The 19,558-nt window shown below is 42.8% G+C and overlaps 1 protein-coding gene across 2 annotated transcripts in view; it reads left to right on the top strand.

The window, feature by feature from the left end:
- PHF14 (PHD finger protein 14) overlaps positions 1–19,558 on the top strand; it is a 147,165-nt gene that overhangs the window by 40,853 nt on the left and 86,754 nt on the right. The window contains exon 14 of one of the 2 annotated variants that reach the window (XM_056857413.1): positions 4,721–4,889. In XM_056857413.1, coding sequence (XP_056713391.1) covers positions 4,721–4,889 — 169 coding nt within the window. The remainder of the gene's footprint in view (positions 1–4,720; positions 4,890–19,558) is intronic. The other variant, XM_056857414.1, reaches the window with a different exon arrangement.

Below are 19,558 nucleotides of genomic sequence, written 5' to 3'. Positions count from 1 at the left end.
AATATATTTCATAGGAGTTTTTTCAGTACTCACCCAAATTTTCGAATTTTCTGTTGGAAAAAGAAAGACTTTGGGGGAAGAAACTCCCCTCCCCAACATGTCTGAGCCTTCACAGCTCTAGATGTGAGAAATGGGTCTAGAAAAGGAAGAGTTAGTGGTTAAGAGGGTGGACTTTAATCTAGAGAACTGGGTCTGATTACCCACTCCTCCTCATGAAGGCTGCTGGGTAGGGTTACCAGACTTTCGCCTGGGGCGGGGGATTCCCCACTTTGGGCCCTCTCATTCCAGCACCGTTCAGCTAGCCAGTGAGGGTCTTACCAGTCGCAAGATGAGGCCTAGGCCTTGTCACCTCAACACACTGACATCACTTCCAGAAGTGACGCCATCACATCGTTGACGACACGGGAGACACTCTGGTATTTTAATCCACATACCAGAGCATCTCCCACATTGTTGGTAACATGATGATGTCACTTCCGGAAGTGATGTCAATGCACCGAAGGCGACAAGGCCTAAGCCTCAGTTTGCAGCTGGTAAGACCCTTCTATCCACCCCTCTCCCACTGGTTGCCTAGGAGTACCTGGCAACGTTATTGCTGGGTGACCTAGGGCCAGTCACAGTTCTCTCAGGACTCTCTCCGCCCCTCCTACCTCACAAGGTGCCTGTTGTGGAAAGAGGAAGGGCTCTCATGCTCCATGGGGAGATGCTATTGTGATAAGAACACACCCATTTGTCTAGTATTGCCAGTGTATGATGGGATCTTACAGGGAAGTGTAATGTGCAGTCCTCTACAGTGATGGAATAAAGTTTCTAAATGTATATACCATTGCCCACTGGCACGTAAAACATGACTGTCTGCTTCCACTTACCACCTATTTGTATACTGTATATTGAATAGTCAAGTAGGTTGCTCATGCCAGTCACAGAAGTAGCAAAGCCAGACCTATGACACAAAAAGTAGGGGGTTTCTACCAAGTTGATGGGCTACCAGTGTATGCAGAAAAAAATGACTTTGTAAATTAAAGGAGAAGAATCACGCCCCCTGAAAGTTTGAGGACTGAGCATGCTCCAGGATCCCAACAACAGTTTTTTCTAGGAGAAACAGATGATTGAGAACCTAACATGGAGGCACTGAAAGGGACACATTTGCAGACAAGGTAGGGTTTCCACATGATGGTTTGTAAATTTAAAAAAAGAAGGGGTTGCTGCAGCAATATAGTCTGATGAGGATTGAGCTCTCTCATTGCCCTTGTAATTCTGGGAGCAGAGAGGCAGGTAAAGGGAAGAAAAAAGCAAGAGGAAGATGGGGGATATGTTCAGGACCCTAAGAGTTGATAAGACCCTAAGAGCAAGCATGATGTAGTGGTTAAGAGCGGTGGTTTGGAGCGGTGGACTCTGATCTGGAGAACCCGATTTGATTCCCCACTCCTCCACATGAAGCCAGCTGGGTGACCTTGGGCAAATTACAGCTCTGTTAGAGCTCTCTTAGCCCCACCTACCTCACAGGGTGTCTTGTGGGGAGAGAAAGTGGGAGAGAAAGTTGGCATACAAAAATCAACTCTTCTTGATAATACCAAAGGGAGAGAGAAGAGACTTACTTGCAGGCTCCTCAGCTCATTCATTAAAAAAAAGGAAAGCATTTCTCAATCTGTGTATCCTCCCAATTTGGCACATATCACTAGAAAATTGCAGTGATCTATAAAAGGAATAAATCATAATGTCACATATCTAAATTGTTGCTATCTGATGGACATATGTAAGAATCCTGAGAATCTCAGAATGTATTTTTTTAAGTACGCATTGAGCGTAACACTTGCCCAATGGAAGAACAGGTATAACACTTGTCTGTCTTGTTGCCATTGCCCTCCACCTTTCCTGTTTGTGTTTTTGAAAAAATGAGCAAATGTAACTTCTAAAAATATATGTAGCTTCATCTGGGACCAGCTCTTTTAACTTTAAAGTTTTTTCCTACTAAAATCAAAAATTGTGTTTGTGAACATCTGGTATCTTGTTTTTGGTTGGAATTACTGCTTGCAATTGCAGGTGACATAACGTAACTGTATTATGCTGGAGCACAGTTGACTTTTAATCACCAGATTACATTGTGTTGTCATTAACTGGTTTTAGTTTGCTTTTGAATCGAAAAGGTTCCTTGAAAGCCCTCTGATCAAGAGGACATAAACTATATATCTCAGTGATAGTAGGTCAGGGAGGTAGCAAAGCTATTTCTTTCAAAAAGCTGGCTTGTCTGTGTCGTGAATTTCATGCTTCATCTACACTTCAGATCACAAATGGGGTTTTCACTTTTAATTTAGCTAGGGTACATTCACTGGGGTAAGATTATAACAGAAGTGGGGCCTTATTGATTACATCCTTTTCATCTTTAGATGTGTCTTGATATATTCATTTCAAGATCAGGAGGAAGTGTATAGAATGAGACCTTTGTTATAAATAAGGAGTTCAACAGAATGTTTCCCCTGTTTGTAGAATGCTTGCTATTTCAGGTTCTTAAACTCTTAGCCAGCTCTGGCTATGCATATTATGCATGCAGCATCAAATTATAACTTTCTCCCGATTTTACTGTTAATGAAATTTTGAGATTAGTCAGAGGTGGTTCTCAAGGTTGTGCCTGTGGATTTTGTTGCCTAATTGAATTTCTGAGGTGGAAGACCAATGAGGTAGTAGGGTGGGTCTTATGCCTACCTACCACTTCACTGGGTGAAGTTTGGAGCCGCCTTAAGTGGCTCTTTCTCCAACAGGGAATGTGGGTAGCCCATTCCTGAAAGGGGGGAGCAGATCCGCAACAACCTGGAGCTGCACAGCCACACTGCCTCCTCAGAGGCCGCCGCGGAGGGGAAAAAAGCATTTTTAAAAATAAAATAAAGACAAAAAGGGGAATATGCTCTATAGAGAACAGTGAGGCTGCGCCACCCAAAAAGGTGGTGCAGCCCCTCCCCCGCTGCTGAAGGGGGCATTCTTGGGGTAAAGGGGCTGTAGAAGCTGCCTAAAGGCAGCTCCACCCCCGAGAAAGCCCCTCCCCCATGCTGGTGCGGGCTTTCCCTGTTGGCATGGCTGTGCTGACAGCGGGGGCCAGCAGCGCCCAGACACCGGCGCGTTTGCCCCAGTGCCGGCGTAGGTGCCACCTTGTTCCGTGATAAGGTGGCATGCCAGCTCCTAAGGACCTTCGCCCCCCTTCAGGAATGGGCTCAAAGTCACTTAAGTTGAGGAAGGTTTCTTAGTCTGGAGAAAGGCTCCTTGAAGGATGTTGGATCTATGCCCTAGCATGGTACACTTGTGATTAACACAGTCTTGTATTGAAGAAAATAAAAATGCTGAAACTTACAACAGAAAATGTGCACAGGCAAAAACCTCTGATTGGTTTATAAAAGTCACTTTTGACTCTAGTTCAGCATGGGCAAGGTTATGCTGAGTTACCGGTATATCATTCTGAGTTACACTGGCATTAGGCTTAGTTTCTCTCTTCCACTGGTTTCCATCAGAAGAATATTCTGGGTTTGAAATCCAATTGTTTTTAAGTACACTAGGATTCATTATGCTGAGCTATGGAAATTGGCATTTTATGTGTCATTGTAGTGTACCATAATTGTCATAATCCCACTAGATACTTCTTTTATTTCTTTTGCATTTTTGAGAATTATTTACTGAAGAAAGGGTAAGGAGGGTGCCTCTTGCTTGCACAATTGAAACTGCATAGTGTTTCCTCTTATCCTTTTTAAATAAAACACTTGTCTAGAAACTGTATTGCAGATTCATAAACAGTGAGCCGTAACTGAGACAGTGTCTCATTCGCAGAATTTCTGCTTTGCTTAACTGGTAAGAGTGAAATGTGGTTGACATTTACTGTATGATTTGTATAGGCAGAAGTCTCAGTGTCTCCTGTAGAATGTCTTTGCTCACAAAGTTTCATTGATAAACCTTCATAAGCACTGTAGTTCTTACAATGGTAATTCCAGTTGCATATCGATGTGAATTGTTAAGTTTTATTAACTATTTTAAGGAGATCTAAATGTATGACTAAGAAGGTGATGGTTGTTGCTGTGTTCTGCCTTGTAGCAGGCTTTTGATTGAATGGCTTCCCATAGTTTTTAGGGGTGAGGAAAAATCTAATATTTTCTTTGAATTTAGCCACCTACCATCTTTGAAGTGATGAACTGACTCCCCCCCCCCCCTGAGAGGGGACTTCTCCCATGCCAGTTTTTCTCCAGAGAGCAAATTTAACATAGGATTAAAAACAGCAGCAGCTAATGAAATAGTAAGGCATATATCCTATAAAAACAGTGTTTATGATGAATGTTGAGTTCTGAATTTCCTTTGTATTGGTGTAAAATGGGGGAGAAAAGGAGATGATGAACAGTCTAATTTGGGCCCTGTTCCAGAGACCCTTTTTACATACAGAAACCCTGGGTGACATCCAAGGTTAAGCTATTTTTCTATACCCATCTCTTTCCCACCATGCTGCTGCATTGCAAACTGCTTTAAAAAATCTGACATTAAAAAGTATTATATGGAGGAGAGGGTGCTGCTCAGGAAATAGCAAAAAGCCCTGTTGCTAATTCCTCTTGTACACCCCTCTGTATTTGAGAATGTTTTGCATTGTAGGGAAAATCTTTCTGAGTCTTTGGGTTTTGTTTTTTTGAAGACTGCAAAAAGACTGCTGTGATATCTGCTGTCTTCATTTTGAATTTTTCTGTGCTTCCAGGCAGTGTTCAGAGTGTGACCAAGCAGGTAGCAGTGACATGGAAACAGACATTGCCATGGAAACTTTGCCAGATGGTACTAAGCGATCAAGGAGACAGATCAAGGAGCCGGTGAAATTTGTTCCACAGGATGTACAGCCAGAACCGAAGAAGATTCCTGTAAGAAACACGGTAAATGACAGTTGAGTTGGAAATACTCTCTTCTGGTTTAAATTCAAAATTCTGACAGCATCAAGAACTTCAGTGTGAAAGGTTTATTATATTAAAAATGAATATATTTATTTAAGGGTTTATATCCTGTCACTTTCCATTTACCTGGTTTAAGACAAATGCTTTGGATATAAGAGAGGATGCATACAATGCAAACAAGATTGCTTTAAGATCCCCTGCCCCCCCACATTTCCTTCAATTTGGGGGGGATTATTTCATAGTGCGGTTTTAACAGGTACAAACTGTACCCTGGGATAGGAATATAATAATTTTAAGTATTGACATTCAGAAAAGCTATTCCTTATGAACAATTTATTGTGTTGCATATCCAGGTCACATAAACATTCCATGAGGAAAGCATTTTTGATGAGGTAGACCTGATCCATATGGAGTCATGTATGATGGTAATGTTAGGTGGACATCTGCACATATGAATTTTTATGCATCAAAAGTTATTTCTCTTGTAAATGCAGAAGACTTTCAAAAATCTTATTTATTTGCTAAATTGTTTTTGCTTCCATTTTTGTGGCCAAGTCTTTCATGGCTTCATGATTTTTTCTCTCTGAAGAAACAGATTATTTCCATGTAGTGGAAATATATTCGTTGAAATGGATTCAGGAGGCTCCCCTACCCAATACCTGGCATATTTGACTGAACCATTTAATTTTAGGGAAATATTTGCCTACCTCATTGTGTGATGTTAAATTATTTGAAGCTTCTAGTCTTAGTTTCTAATACTCAGAGCCAAGGTGTGAGGGTGTTTTATTTATGTAGTAATTTTTGTCTTGTGGCAATATGTTCTGCATGCTGTAACTAATCTATTTTTAATGAGGTCTTGCTGCAGTCACTTGTCAAAGCTAGACAATAAACTTAAGTCACTTAAATCCCTCGTTCTGGGATGTGTGTGTGGTTTGCTGCCTTGACAAGATTAACCTTTTCTGTGTAGACTGTGGCCTGCTGTGGGTGATTTAAGTTCTGTTTTATAGAAAATGTTCTCTCTGTAGCACTGTCGTCTATTGCCTGCATTAATGCTTGACAGTATTCTGTGTTACAATTCAAGAAGTAAGAGGGAATAATATGCTGGAGAGAGCAGCTTGAGTTTTTATTTTCTCTGCTTTAAAAGAAAACCTCCTATGAATGTGCATGATTATTTGTCAAGCTATAGTATAACATCTATATATTTGTTTCTACCAGTGAACAAAAACTTTGTCATGATGCATCTCAGTTACACTTTGTACTGGATCTAGGAAGATAAGGATTTAGATGAATTTATGTTGCAAGGATGAGCCCCCAAATGGAGCATAAATATTTGAGTACAGACACGTTTGTCACTTCATTCCAAAGCATGTTTGGTAAAAAGTCATAAAAATTATCATGGACATCCATGGGATCCCGCCTCACATGATAGGGCCACTGCCAGCCTTTTTCTCTTGCCCCTGGTGCCATAAGGGGGTATATAGAAAGACACCATGATGTTGCAGGGTTTCTCAAGATGAGGAAACAAAACAATGTTTGGCAGCTGCTCATTATTACATTCATTAATATGATGTATTTAGCATATTTCTATTCCACCTTTCCCCCCAAAGGTGCCAAGGCAAATTGTAAACATATGCCTTCAAGGCATCAAGTAAGTCAGACATCATCAAACAGTCCACAGCAAACAACCAGAGAGAAACGAAAACATCAGCATCTAAAACGTCAACAAAATGCATTCTGGAACAGAATTGGCTTACATCTTTATTTAAAATACTGATAAGGAAGTTGCCCTCTTCACCTCCCTGGGTAGACTGTTCCATAAAATAGGGGCAGCATCTAAAAAGCCCTTGAAGAGGCTATCATATGCCGGGAGGATGGAACCAGCTTAGAGGAGCCCTGTTGGCGCTTTGGCTTACATGGAGAGAGATGATCTTGTAGCACTTTCTTTTCAGGGTCTAAAGGCCTGAAAAGCATGTCACATCCAGCCCTGTGGCTGCATGGAAGTACGGACAAGGGTATTTTACCATTCGTTGCTTACCTGGGGCAACTGCAGTTCGCTCCAGGGTAGTAAGGAAGTTGCATGGCTGAGTAACTGTTTCTGATTCCTTGTATTGTTGACTTCTAATTTAAGAAACTAAGGTGGCTGAGGTTCAGAATAGAGTAGTGTGTTGATGTCTGGTGTTGTGCCTATTGATCACAGTATAGAGGTTCGTTACTGAACCTTAGTGTTCAGGCAAGCACATATGGGAGTAGGCATATCCTTGCGTATCCTGGGCTCAAGGGATGTATAACTGTAGATAAGAACAAGTGCCGTGGAACTAGTTTAAAAGAAGTGGCAACCAGTGGGGCTCCATTTGAGTACTGTTAATTATGACTAATGCCCATCCTATTTTGACTATTTTGTGCCAGCTGAAGTTTCATTCTCGTTCTGTGTGAAGGTCATCTTGAACACTCGCGGGTATTACTATCATGTGCCCAGGGAGGCAGGACCAAAAGGATTTTTTTCATCCACTTCCTGTCCCCTGGGCGGGAGATCCAGTTTCCGTCCTGCCTTGATCAGGGTGGCAGCTTCGTTCGCAAACTCCGACTTTGAACTAGTTGTTTGTTAGCCTATTGGTGTCCTGTTCGTTTGTTTACCTCTGTCTAATAACTGAGTGAGTCGCCTTCCTCTTGTTACCTCGCTCCTCGGCTTTAGCCGCAAGCCCTCCCTCCTTCCCACTGTTTTTCCCCTCACCTTGTGTTTTCTGCCTTTCTCCACTTCGCCCGCGGGGCAAGATGGCGGATGCTAAAAGGGACTCGGATTCGGACCTCCTCTCTGAGGAGGACCGTGACCCAGCCCTCATCGCTTTGACAGAGCGGCGGCAAAGAGAACGTTCTGTCGGGCGCAACCCCGACGCCATTTCTCAAGGCACGGACGGTCCCTCGGCGCCAAAAAAGACGCGTTCGGCCAAACCGTCCCAAAATGGCGCGAAACGCAGGGAGCGGCGTGCTGCGGTTTTTCCGACAGGGGACGCCTCCCTGGAAAGCTCTCCTACCTTGCCAAAAGCCCTACAGGGGGGTAATGTATCAGTTTCTGAGTCTGAGGCGCCTCTCACTAGGCAGGAAATGGTAGAGTTGTTTAATGGAGACTTAGACAGGCAGGCCCAAATGATGATGGCCCTTAAGGACTCCTTAACCCCAATCATTCAGGGCACAGATTCGAATCCTGTACCTAAAACCCTCCAATGCCCACAGCAGGGTCAGGAGGCTCAAGCTAACCCACAATGGTGCACTAAAGCAGCACTTAAAGCCCCTTTCCCTCCTCAGGCCATTCAGTCTCTGGAGGATACCTCTTCAGTAAATTCTGAAACGGAGGGTAGAGAGGAAGGGGAGTTCAATTCCGACGAGGACAATCCAGTTCTGTTGGAAGAACAACATCCTCGCTTATTTTCAGCAGAGGATTTTCAGGGGCTATTAAGTAAGGCCCTGCTGGCTCTTGACCTCAATGAGGATCCAACCCCCGCAGCCAATGCCGTTCCTAAATCTAGAAAAAAAGGGCGCTACAGAGTTCTTTCCAAGTACTAAACCTCGGGTTTGGGAGATCCATTTCCCAGATTTTTTTGAAAATCAGGTTCAAGCTGAATTTGACAAGCCCCTGGCCAATAGACGATTCTCTGCCAACACAAGGAGGCTGTACACCATGGTCCCCCAGGCCATGTCTTTCTTCCAACTCCCTTTAATTGACGCCCCAGTGGCGGCCGTCCATTCCCCGGACCTCACATCTGAGGATGGGATGGGATCAATTAGGGACCCGCTTGACAGGAAAACGGAGATTCTCTCCAAAAAGGTCCACGAGGCCTCCACCTTGGCCATCCAGGCTTCGGCGGCAACCTCTATAATGGCCAGAGCATCCATTGTATGGCTCAGGAAAATCTCGCAGCTATATGACGGAGAAAACTGTAAGGTCATAGAGGGTCTTAATAGGATGCTCAAGGCCTCTGCCTTCATGGCAGACGCATCACTTGATGCCATTTCTTTTGCAGCTCAAGCCACAGCTTCCAACATAGCCATTAGGAGGGCCCTTTGGATTCGTCCTTGGCAAAATGAGATCAAAACAAAGACCTTAACCATGTCATACCCTTATACTGGGGGAAAACATTTCAGGGAGAGACTTGAGAAGATCCTCGTAGAAAACAAAGATAAAAAGAAGGTTCTCCCAAAATCCTACAAGAAGGAGGGGAGACAAGCTTCCTCCTTTCCCAATTTTAGGTCCTCTCATACCTTAGCACCCTTCAGGCCAGAACAGCGTAGGGGTTCCTGGAACAATACTAGGGGTTCCTTTCGGAAAGGGGGAAATAGGTTTTTTGTCCCTCCCAGGGACAAACCCAACAATTCTCCAACAACAAGGGAGACAAGTTCTCCAAGAACCCAAAGCAGTGACGCCAAGTCTCAGCCAGTGTGGGGGAGACTCCTGCAATTCCACCACAGGTGGGAAAGAGCTTACACGGACGTGTGGGTCCACCAGGTGATTTCCACAGGTTATCTCATAGAGTTCACAACCCTCCCCAAAGACAAATTCGTAAATTCACCAAAGTCTCTTCGCAGGGACAAACAACAGCAAACACTAGATGCCATAACGCATCTGTTGCAAATTCAAGCAATAGAGCCAGTCAGTCCCCCACCCCAAAATTGGCAAAGGGGTATATTCCATTTTCTTTACTGTGCCAAAGAAAAATGGGGACTGGAGAGCTATCTTGGACCTAAAACATCTCAACAAAAGGGTCAGGTACAGGAAATTCCGCATGGAGACCCTCCGGTCTATTATGGAGGCTCTTCAGGTGGATCAATTTCTAACATCATTGGATCTGAAGGAGGCATACCTTCATATTCCAATACATCCCTCTCACAGGAGATTCCTCAGATTTTGTTTTGCCAAGAAACATTACCAGTTCAGAGCCCTCCCCTTCGGTCTGGCTTCTGCTCCCCGCGTCTTTAGCAAAATACTGGTAGCGCTGGTGGCGCTGCTTCAACAGAATGGGATAACGGTTTTTCCTTATCTGGACGACATTTTAATTTGTGCCATATCCAAGGAGGAATCCTTGATGCACACGTCCGAGGTTGTTCAGACACTCACAGACCACGGCTTTCTCGTCAACTTAGAGAAGAGTCAGCTGGCCCCTACCCAGAGATTAGAACACCTGGGAGTCATTATAGATACTCACAAGAATCTGATTTGTCTTCCCCAGGAAATTTTTTTCAAAATTCAGTCAATGACTCGAACTGTAATCAGTTCCAGCCACGGCAGGATCATGTTCCTTTCCAGCCTACTGGGAAAGATGGTGGCTTGCCTCAGCTCAGTGCTGTGGGCCCGATTTCATTCAAGGCCCCTTCAGGGGATTTTGCAACCTTATCAGAATCTCTTCACCCTGAGCAGGGACAAGACCATACCCCTCCCCTTAAAATTCCAACAGTCCCTCCTTTGGTGGTGCCAGAACCACAACCTCAACAAGGGAATTAATTTTGTCATAGAAGACCAGATTCAAATTTACACGGACGCCAGCCTAGAGGGCTGGGGGGCCACCTGCCAGGGTCAAATGGCCCAGGGCTGGTGGTAACCAAAGGAAAGAAAAATGCACATAAATGTGCTAGAACTAAGAGCAATCAGATTGGCCCTGTTACGCTTCAAAACCATCATACGTCGCAGACACATACTGGTCCGCACGGACAATGTGTCTGCGGAAGCGTATCTCAACAAGAGGGGGGGGGGGGTCAAAGTCTTCCAGACTACATCAGGAAGCAGAGATAATTCTCTCCTGGTCAGAAATAAATCTTCTGTCTCTTTCAGCAGAGCACATCAGAGGGGCCCTCAACCTTCAAGCCGATTGGCTGAGTCGGCAGACCCTAGACGAAGGGGAATGGTCCCTAAACAGGTCGTCTTCGACCGAATCGCAGAGAGATTCGGACAACTCAAGGTAGATCTCTTTGCTTCAGGGAGCAATCACCTTCTCCTGAGATTCATCACACGCTACGCTCACCAGGGAGCGGAGGACGTGGATGCCCTTCTGGCCCCGTGGCCAAAGGAGCTGTTGTTTGCCTTTCCTCCCATTCCCATACTCCCCAGAGTGATAAGAAAGATCAGAAAGGAGGGGGCGACTGTCATCCTCATCGCGCCCCTATGGCCGAGGAGACCTTGGTTCCCCAGCCTGAGAGAGCTATCAGTTCAGGAGCCATGGGAACTCCCATGTGTCCCAGATCTTCTTCATCAGGGTCCGTTAATCCACCCAGACCCTGCATGGCTTCACTTAACCGCCTGGAAATTAAAAGGAGGTCCCTCCTAGAGGAAGGATATACCACAGGGGTGGTTGGAACCATGTTAGAGGCAAGGAAACCCTCCACTAGGAGGATTTATAACACTTCCTGGAGGGCTTTCGTGTTATGGTGTAGGTGTAAACAAGTCGACCCTCTGTCCCCGGGGATCTCCAAGGTACTGGATTTTCTTCAGGATGGAGTTGATCAGGGTCTCAAAGCCTCTACGTTACGCAGACAGGTGGCAGCTATGTCCACCGTGCTCCCTTGCGCTGAGGCAATCCCTCTTTCCAGGCATCCTCACGTCGTAACGTTTCTAAAAGGAGTTGTCCAAACCAAGCCTCCAGTGGTTCACCGTTTTCCAACGTGGCGCCTCAATGTAGTCCTTTTGGCATTGATGCAACCTCCGTTTGAGCCTATTAAGGATATTCCCTTACGGATGCTGAGGATGAAAACCATCTTCCTCACGGCAGTGACATCAGCTCGGCGAGTCTCCGAGCTTAGGGCCTTGTCTGCACGCGAGGGACTCTGTGTTTCACAAGGATAAGGTGGTCCTCAGACCGGACCCCACCGTTGTCCCTAAGGTGAACACTACTTTTCACCGATCACAAGAAATTCACTTACCTTCATTCTGCCCGAATCCGATCCATCCCAAAGAAAAAGAATGGCATCATTTAGATTTAAGACGTCTTCTCAAAACTTACCTTAGTCGCACGCAATCTATTAGGCGTTCAGATGCCTTATTCATTTCTCTGACTAGCCTATCTAGAGGGCAAAAGATGTCCAACACCGCCATCAGCAGTGCTGTTAGGCAGTGCATCACTGAGGCATATAAGGCCAGCAAGATTCCTTTTTTTTTAATAATAATTTTATTGGTTTTTATAATACAAATTTTCCATGATAGTAAATAACAATAAAAGCAATATGAAATTCAAAATTCTAACTCTATGTTGTTATAATTTCTTGAATTCATAACAAAAAAAACAAATTAGAGGAAAATTTATGGCTTCCCCATCACCTCTCTCCGCCTCAATAAAATATTCATCCCATCGTAATTGGTCTGATCTTAACTATCATAAATTCATTTAACTTTCATAAAACATCTTCTATTAATATAAATGATTATAACTCTTAATATTAATTGTGTCTTCTAGATCAGATTAATAAGTATTCTTCCATTTCCCCCAGTTTTAATTCATATTCACAATATTTCATCCAATCCTCCCATTCCCCTAAAAATCGAACATTGTCTTTTTCATTTAAAATGGCTGTAAATTTTGCCATTTCCACCAATTCGAACATTTCCCCAATCCAGTCTTTTTTCTCGGGAATTTCTGCCCCCTTCCATTTTGCTGCATAAAGCAGTCTCGCAGCTGTTGTAGCATAGATCAAAAAAGTTCTTTGTATTAGCAAGTCGTCAGGTATCATACTTAATAGCATCATTTCTGGTGTTTTGGGTATATTTTTTTGTACTATTAGTCTCAGTTCATTGTATATCATATCCCAAAAATCTTTAGCTTTATCACAAGTCCACCACATATGGTAAAAGGAACCGATTTCCGTATTACATTTCCAACATTTAGGGGATGTCACTTTATATATCTTTGCCATCTTCTTAGGTGTTAAATGCCATCTATACATCATTTTATAAATGTTTTCTCGAATTGATTGCGCGTTTATTCCTTTCAAATCTTTTGACCAAAGTCTTTCCCATTTATTTAAAGCAATATCATGTCCGATATTTTGAGCCCAATCAATCATAGTTGGTTTAATTATCTCCTGCTCACAATATAATGTTAAAAGTAGATTGTACATTTTAGAGATCAATTTCAGATTGTTTTCTAGTAACATCTTGTGGAAAGGGGACTTTTCTTTAGAAAATCCATTTTTCATATCTTGTACAAAAACTGATTTAATATGACAATATTGCAACCATTGTAAATCCTCTTTGAGAAATTGAAATTCCTTTAATGAACATTTTTTCCCCTCCCAATTAATTAATTCCTGGTAAATTATAAATTTGTCCGGTCTAAGTGGACGTAGTGTTAGCATTTCTTGCGGTGAAATCCACATCGGAGTTGTTGGTTCCAAAATATGTTTATATTTCATCCAGATACGCAGTAGAGAGGACCTGATTATATGATTCCTAAATGATGCTTGTATCTTAATTTTGTCATACCATAAATAGCCATGCCATCCACTAATATTATTAAAGCCTTCAAGCTCCAGTAAACGTGTATTTGATAAGGTTATCCAGTCTTTTAGCCATGTTAAGGCTACCAAGGCCAGCAAGATTCCCACGCCTTCCGGCATCACCGCACACTCAGTACGCAGTGCGGCCACCTCTGCTGCCTTTGATAAACAGGCTTCATTGGATGAGATATGCAGGGCGGCCACATGGTCGTCCGCTAGTACATTTATAAGACATTACAAGATCGATACCATGGCCTCTGCTGAAGCAGCCTTTGGCAGAAGGGTTCTGCAGTACGTCTTGGAGTGATCTTATTTCCCGCCCATACAGTCAGCTCTTGGATATCCCGCGAGTGTTCAAGATGACCTTCACCCAGAACAAGAACGGAGCCTTGTTTACTCACCGTGAAGGCTCCTTCTGTTCTGGGTTGAAGGTCATCTTGCGCACCCGTGTAACATAGAATCATCAATTATATGCATGGCCAAGACTTAGGACAGACTGTTTGACAAAGTTCGGAGGTTGTGTACCTCCAGTGCTGGGACCTTTTTACAGGGTATACCTGGTGTCCTCCATCTTACCCTGTTCAAATTGTATATATGTTATATGTTGTTATTTAGTGTTAATGTTATTGGAGTTTGTGTGTTATTTTCTATATATGGTGTTTGGATGGCTTCTGCACCTAACTGTCTCCTTAGCTCGGCGAGTCCGAAAACTGGATCTCCCGCCCAGGGGACAGGAAGTGGATGAAAAAAATCCTTTTGGTCCTGCCTCCCTGGGCACGTGATAGTAATACCCGCGAGTGTTCAAGATGACCTTCAACCCAGAACAGAAGGAGCCTTCACGGTGAGTAAACAAGACCCCGTTCACAGGCAGCTTATCAAAAAGTACACTACATTAGTCCAGATAAGAGGCTACCATGATCTCTGCAGCAGTGGCAAGGTATTTCTTTTACAGGACAGATTACAGCTAGTTGAAGCTGGTAGAACATGCCCCTGGTTACAGCCTCTGACTGAGAATTCAGAAGGAGGTCTACATCCAGAAGCAGGTGTAACCAGAGGGCAACCCCATCCAGCTCTACTTTGGCTAAAATAGAAGCATAGGTCTTCCAACTGTTTCTCAACTCAAAGTTATCATTTGAGGATGTTTAAGCGGCAGTTTTACTACTGCCTCTTGCAGATTAGTTGGAACTGTAGCCTGACAAATTGTTGGTTTGTCTTGGCTCTTCAGTGCTAGACAGGATGGGTGTCTGTTGACCAGAAGTGTTGTAGAGTGAACAGAACCAAGTATCCTGTCGGTACTCCTGGGTGTCAGTTATTGAAAAAGATCCAGTAAAAAGTAAATAGAGGAAGAGGTGGGGTGTGCTGCTTTTGACTCTGAAATTACTAGTTGGAGCACCCATCAGCAGTGTTTACCAGCAAAAAATCTCTCCAAAATTGCCCTAGTAAGTCACCAAAGGTCCTCTGAAGAAAGGCCACGAAGACCTTTTGCCACATGGAAAGCTCAGCTTAACAAGGTTGTGTAGGTGGTGTGGTAGCAGAGGATTAAGATTTCATCACTGTCCTAGCATAGGCCTTCAAATAAGCTCTACGTTACTGTGATTTTTCCTTCCCCATCATTCATGTTTTCCCTTCTGCCTCCTTGCCCTGAATCATTCAACCAACAGACATGCCTGGAATTTAATTTCGGAAGTTGGGGTAGGATGCCCAGGATTTGCCTTGGTGATTGACCAAGATCATCCCTTTTTCTAAGAGTCAGCTATGGTTTGAGAGGGCACCTGCGTGAAGAACCTTCCCATATATACTCTTTTTACTTCTGTGTATTACTTCTCAAGTGACATTGAATTTTCTCTGTAGCACTTTTATGTACTGGTTGCAGCTATTTTCTGCTAATTTATATTACTTGCCCAGTTGAAACTGAAAATCAGCTTTCCTGCTAAAGCTCATCAGCCTGATTTCTGCTACTATTTAGATATTAGCTTGAGGGCCATAGCTTCAGCACCTGGCACTTTTATATTTCTTTTTAATTAAACCCAGATGTAGTTAATTAAAATTTGCATCATGAAAGTTTGACCATCTCTATGTGTATGCACACAGGATGGGGGGTAATTCCCATTAGCCTTGGGATGACATCCAAAGATAGTCTCTAAATAGCATCTTGTAAGAGTCATTCTGCAGACAAATGGAATGCAGACGAAAAGTAATGTCGATATATGATATAGACGTAGGCTGCAAGAGTTCCAAATTTGCTTACAGGTATATCTAAAACGTCCCAGCTTCTTCAATGCAGAAAGCTCCTCCTCTCCTTCATTCATATGCTTGCCACCCAATAGTGCAGGTGGTGTTCTACAGTTGGTTTACAAATGTGCATGGGGCAAGATTCTTGACTTCTACATGAGCATCACTGGGAGGCAGCTTCAGCCATCCTAACTCCACTGCCAAACCAGTGGAATCTGTCAAAACATGCGGTGGTCACTCTTTGAGAACAGGCTCCAGTCTGAAGTGATAGAGAACCCTAGAGGGAAGTCGGCACCCCAGGGCCTCCTGCCCAGCCAGCATTGCACCTCCCCCCTCCTCTCCTTTAAAGAAGTTGCCCCTCTGAAGGCCCAAGCTTAGAGCACACCTAAATTCCTTCATGGGGACTGTGCCATCTCAGATACACCTGGAAGAAATTACTTGTTTGACTGTTCTCTCAAGGTAATCAAGTCTCTCTGCAGATGCAAATGTAGTGCATAAGGTAGAAGGCAATCCTGATATATAAACCATTATACATGGGGGATTATAGTATGTGGAGAAGTAAATAACGGACAGTGCAAAATGTTTTGCATATTATAATGATAGAAGCTGTCCAGTTAATTGCCCACTGGTTGTGGTGGTGGTGGTGTTTTTTAGAAGAAAAAGAGTTGGTTTTTATATGCCTACTTTCTCTACCACTTAAGGCAGAATCAAACCAGCTTACAATCACCTTCCCTTCCCCTCCACACAACAGACACACCGTAAGGTAGGTGGGGCTGAGAGAGCTCTAAGAGAGCTGTGACTAGGTCACCTAACTAGCTTCATGTGTAGGAGTGGGGAAACCAACCCGATTCACCAGATTAGCATCCGCTGCTCATGTGGGGGAGTGGGGAATCGAACTCGGTTCTCCAGATCAGAGTCCACTGCTCCAAACCACCGCTCTTGACTGCTACACCATTCTGGCTCTCTTTTAATGTTCATATGCTTCTTTTCCCGCCTATATTGGTCTCCAAGGCAGTTCATGAGTAACTAATACATAAACTGACCCCGTTTCGCTGAAGGTCTCATTTAGTATCCTGCAAAAGTTCCCTGGAAATGGCCGTCAGAAAAACCTGGCAGCGGTCATCAATTGCATGGGGCAGGATTTTGCTGTTACTGGGCAGCCTGGCCCCTGCTGCTGCCTTGTTCTCTATAGTAGCTTCTTGTGTCAGAAAGTTCCGGAGGGTGGGGTGAATCTGCAGCAGTCCCAGCCCCACCCAGATGTTACAGTTGTTTGTTTTTAAAACCACAGCATGCTGATAACTGGTGAAAATCTGGCAGCAGATTATAGGTACAAGGGGTAGGGGTTTGCTGTCACTGGGACGCAGAACTGTGTGTTTTTAACCTGTGTGATGTTTTTTACTTTAATGGACTTAGGATGTTTTCTATCCTTGGAAATTGTTGTGGTTGTTAGCTGCCTCTGGTCCAAGGAAATAAGGAGCATATAAATTATTTACTTAAATAAACATCACCTGGATGTTGTGAATCACAACATCCAAGTGTCTGCCAAACAACTCATTTTTACAGCACTGAAGCTTTGAAATTCTATCGCAATCCATATCACAAATAGGCTCAGGAAAGGGCCTGCTACCACAATAGGAGGGGATATCAACAGGACATACAGGATCAGGTCATACAATTTCCAGTGGAGGGACATCACTTAATTGATGGGTTTTTTGTTTTTGTTTTTTTGAAATGATAAAAATTGGAGCATCATAATAGTTCTCCTGAGGTGGTCTTTTTTTCTTTTGCATCTAAAATGGTCACTGTTAGACATGCTGCTGTAAATAGATAGAATTCTGTCCAGATTTAATCAGGCTTTTACTTCGTTCTTAAAATGACTTTATTGTTACTTAAATAATGCAAGTAATATTTTCATTTAAATATTACCCATTTATCTCAATCTGGATGTCTATATATGACTAGCTCTGTCTGAAAACCTAAATGGATGGTGTTGTGGTTCACTGAGCCTTGTGCTTTTTAGTTATTTTTTTCCCTATCCTTGACATTGTTAGTGTAAATTAAATTATGTTGCACCACCAATTGGCAATGCTGGAACAGTGGCCACTTCTGGTGCGATAACCATTCCATCTGCTTTATGCTAGTAGCCAATAAAAACAGATGGTGTTGCACTGTGTTGAAATATGCTGTAGATTTCCTTTTTTTTAATAAATGGGAAAGCTTGGATTTACAATTTGTTTTCCATGCTTGCTTGTTTTCCTAGTTGAAAAAGAGTTTTGGTATTTCCATATGTCTGTGATGTATCATTTGTGCTGTGTCTTCATGAATGCCTGCCAATAGCTGTTAGTATCATTTCTTTCATGCATTTCAGCCTACATTAATCCAAAACTCTATAATTTGACAAATAGGGTTGGCTTAATTGCCCCAATTAACATTGAAGAATTGGCATTTCTCAAGTTGAGAAGCATTTCTTTCACTTGCATAGGATTAAAATTAGGATAGATGTAATCAAGAGAATAGGCGGGCCACCAATGGGTTTCATTGTTTATAAGAAAGATGATTAATCAATTTATGGTAGCAATGCAACCCCATAGTAATAATTCTGGTCTCTCAGCTGGACTCTGAAGAGTTGGCATAGAAATATCCTAAATAAATAAATGTGACACATATGAGATTAGGACCCTGTTTTTGGGCGAAAACGCATGGTCGTTTTATCCTCCTTTAATCCCTGTTTTAGCCAGGATCGAACGCACATTAGGCGAAACGCACGCAATCGATCCAGGCTGAACCCTGGATGAAACAGGGATTAAACGAGGATAAAGCAACCATGCGTTTTCGCCCTTTATTTTTCTGTGCTGTTTGGTACTGATGCAAACTTTGGAGTACATATCATTTTAAAAGTTGTACATCTATAAGACATTTGTCTAATGTATATGTTATGCATATGTAAATAACATGCAACTTGAATCTCTTAAACGTTTAGGGAATGTAAACCTCCTCCCTCTCCTTCTGTAAGGATAGTTTTAAGCTACCACCTATCAAATCCATAATGCCATGAAAAACGAACTACTCCAAATAGGTAGAATGTGAAGTTTAGTTCATGATGGTTTTAAAATGATACCCTATGCTCCCTAAAGTATTTATTTGGAAAGCTAAGCTTGAAATAATGTCCTAAGCCTTTGTGACTCAAAGGTGGTTCAGTTGCATGTTGCTTTTCTTACCCTGATTATAGAAAGGCAGTAAAACAAAAGCAATATCATTGGTTTCAACCTGGATTTCTTGATTGGAATTAGTGTACACACATTGCCATCAGCTGGCTTTATTCCCTAATGCATATTCATGCACCTGAAAAGTTTTGTTGTTGTTGTATATTTAGGGGCAAAGTACTCATTTTGGGAATTTTGTTAAACTATTAAAGTTACAAAAAACTGAGTACATTCTGATCAGTTTCATGCCTTATATGAACCCAGGTTTCTGAAGCCTTAAGCAGCAAGTCACTAGATAATACTGTTATACTATCAGAGTTATGACAGACTTTTGCTGCAAACCTAAACCTGTTTATTGAAAAGGACATGATCTTGATTGCAGTGAGACTTCTGTAGAGCTTTCTCTAGAGATTTTCTTCAGCTATAGCACATCTTTGTTTTCAGCATCTAAAGTACATTGTGATCTAAAGTATACTGGCTGTTGCCCAAAGAGCTACTTTTAAACATACCACAAGGGGCTTTGGCATGCCCACTGGGAATTTAAAACTTTTAAAATTTCAACAGGAAACCCCTTGCCACATCATAAACTTTCCTTGAAAGTTCTCAGTTTAAAGAGTTTTGCCATGAAGGACTGGAGTGGGAGGCCGCTCTTCAGGAAGCACAAGACCAAAGCCACCTTTGGCTGTCAAACTACTTGCATTGTTGTCTGGATTCTGGCCATAGAAATCAAAATATGTTTAG

Source organism: Euleptes europaea, chromosome 11 (genome assembly GCF_029931775.1).
Source record: "Euleptes europaea isolate rEulEur1 chromosome 11, rEulEur1.hap1, whole genome shotgun sequence".
NCBI lineage: Eukaryota > Metazoa > Chordata > Lepidosauria > Squamata > Sphaerodactylidae > Euleptes > Euleptes europaea.
This window is presented reverse-complemented; position numbering and strand designations above follow the sequence as displayed.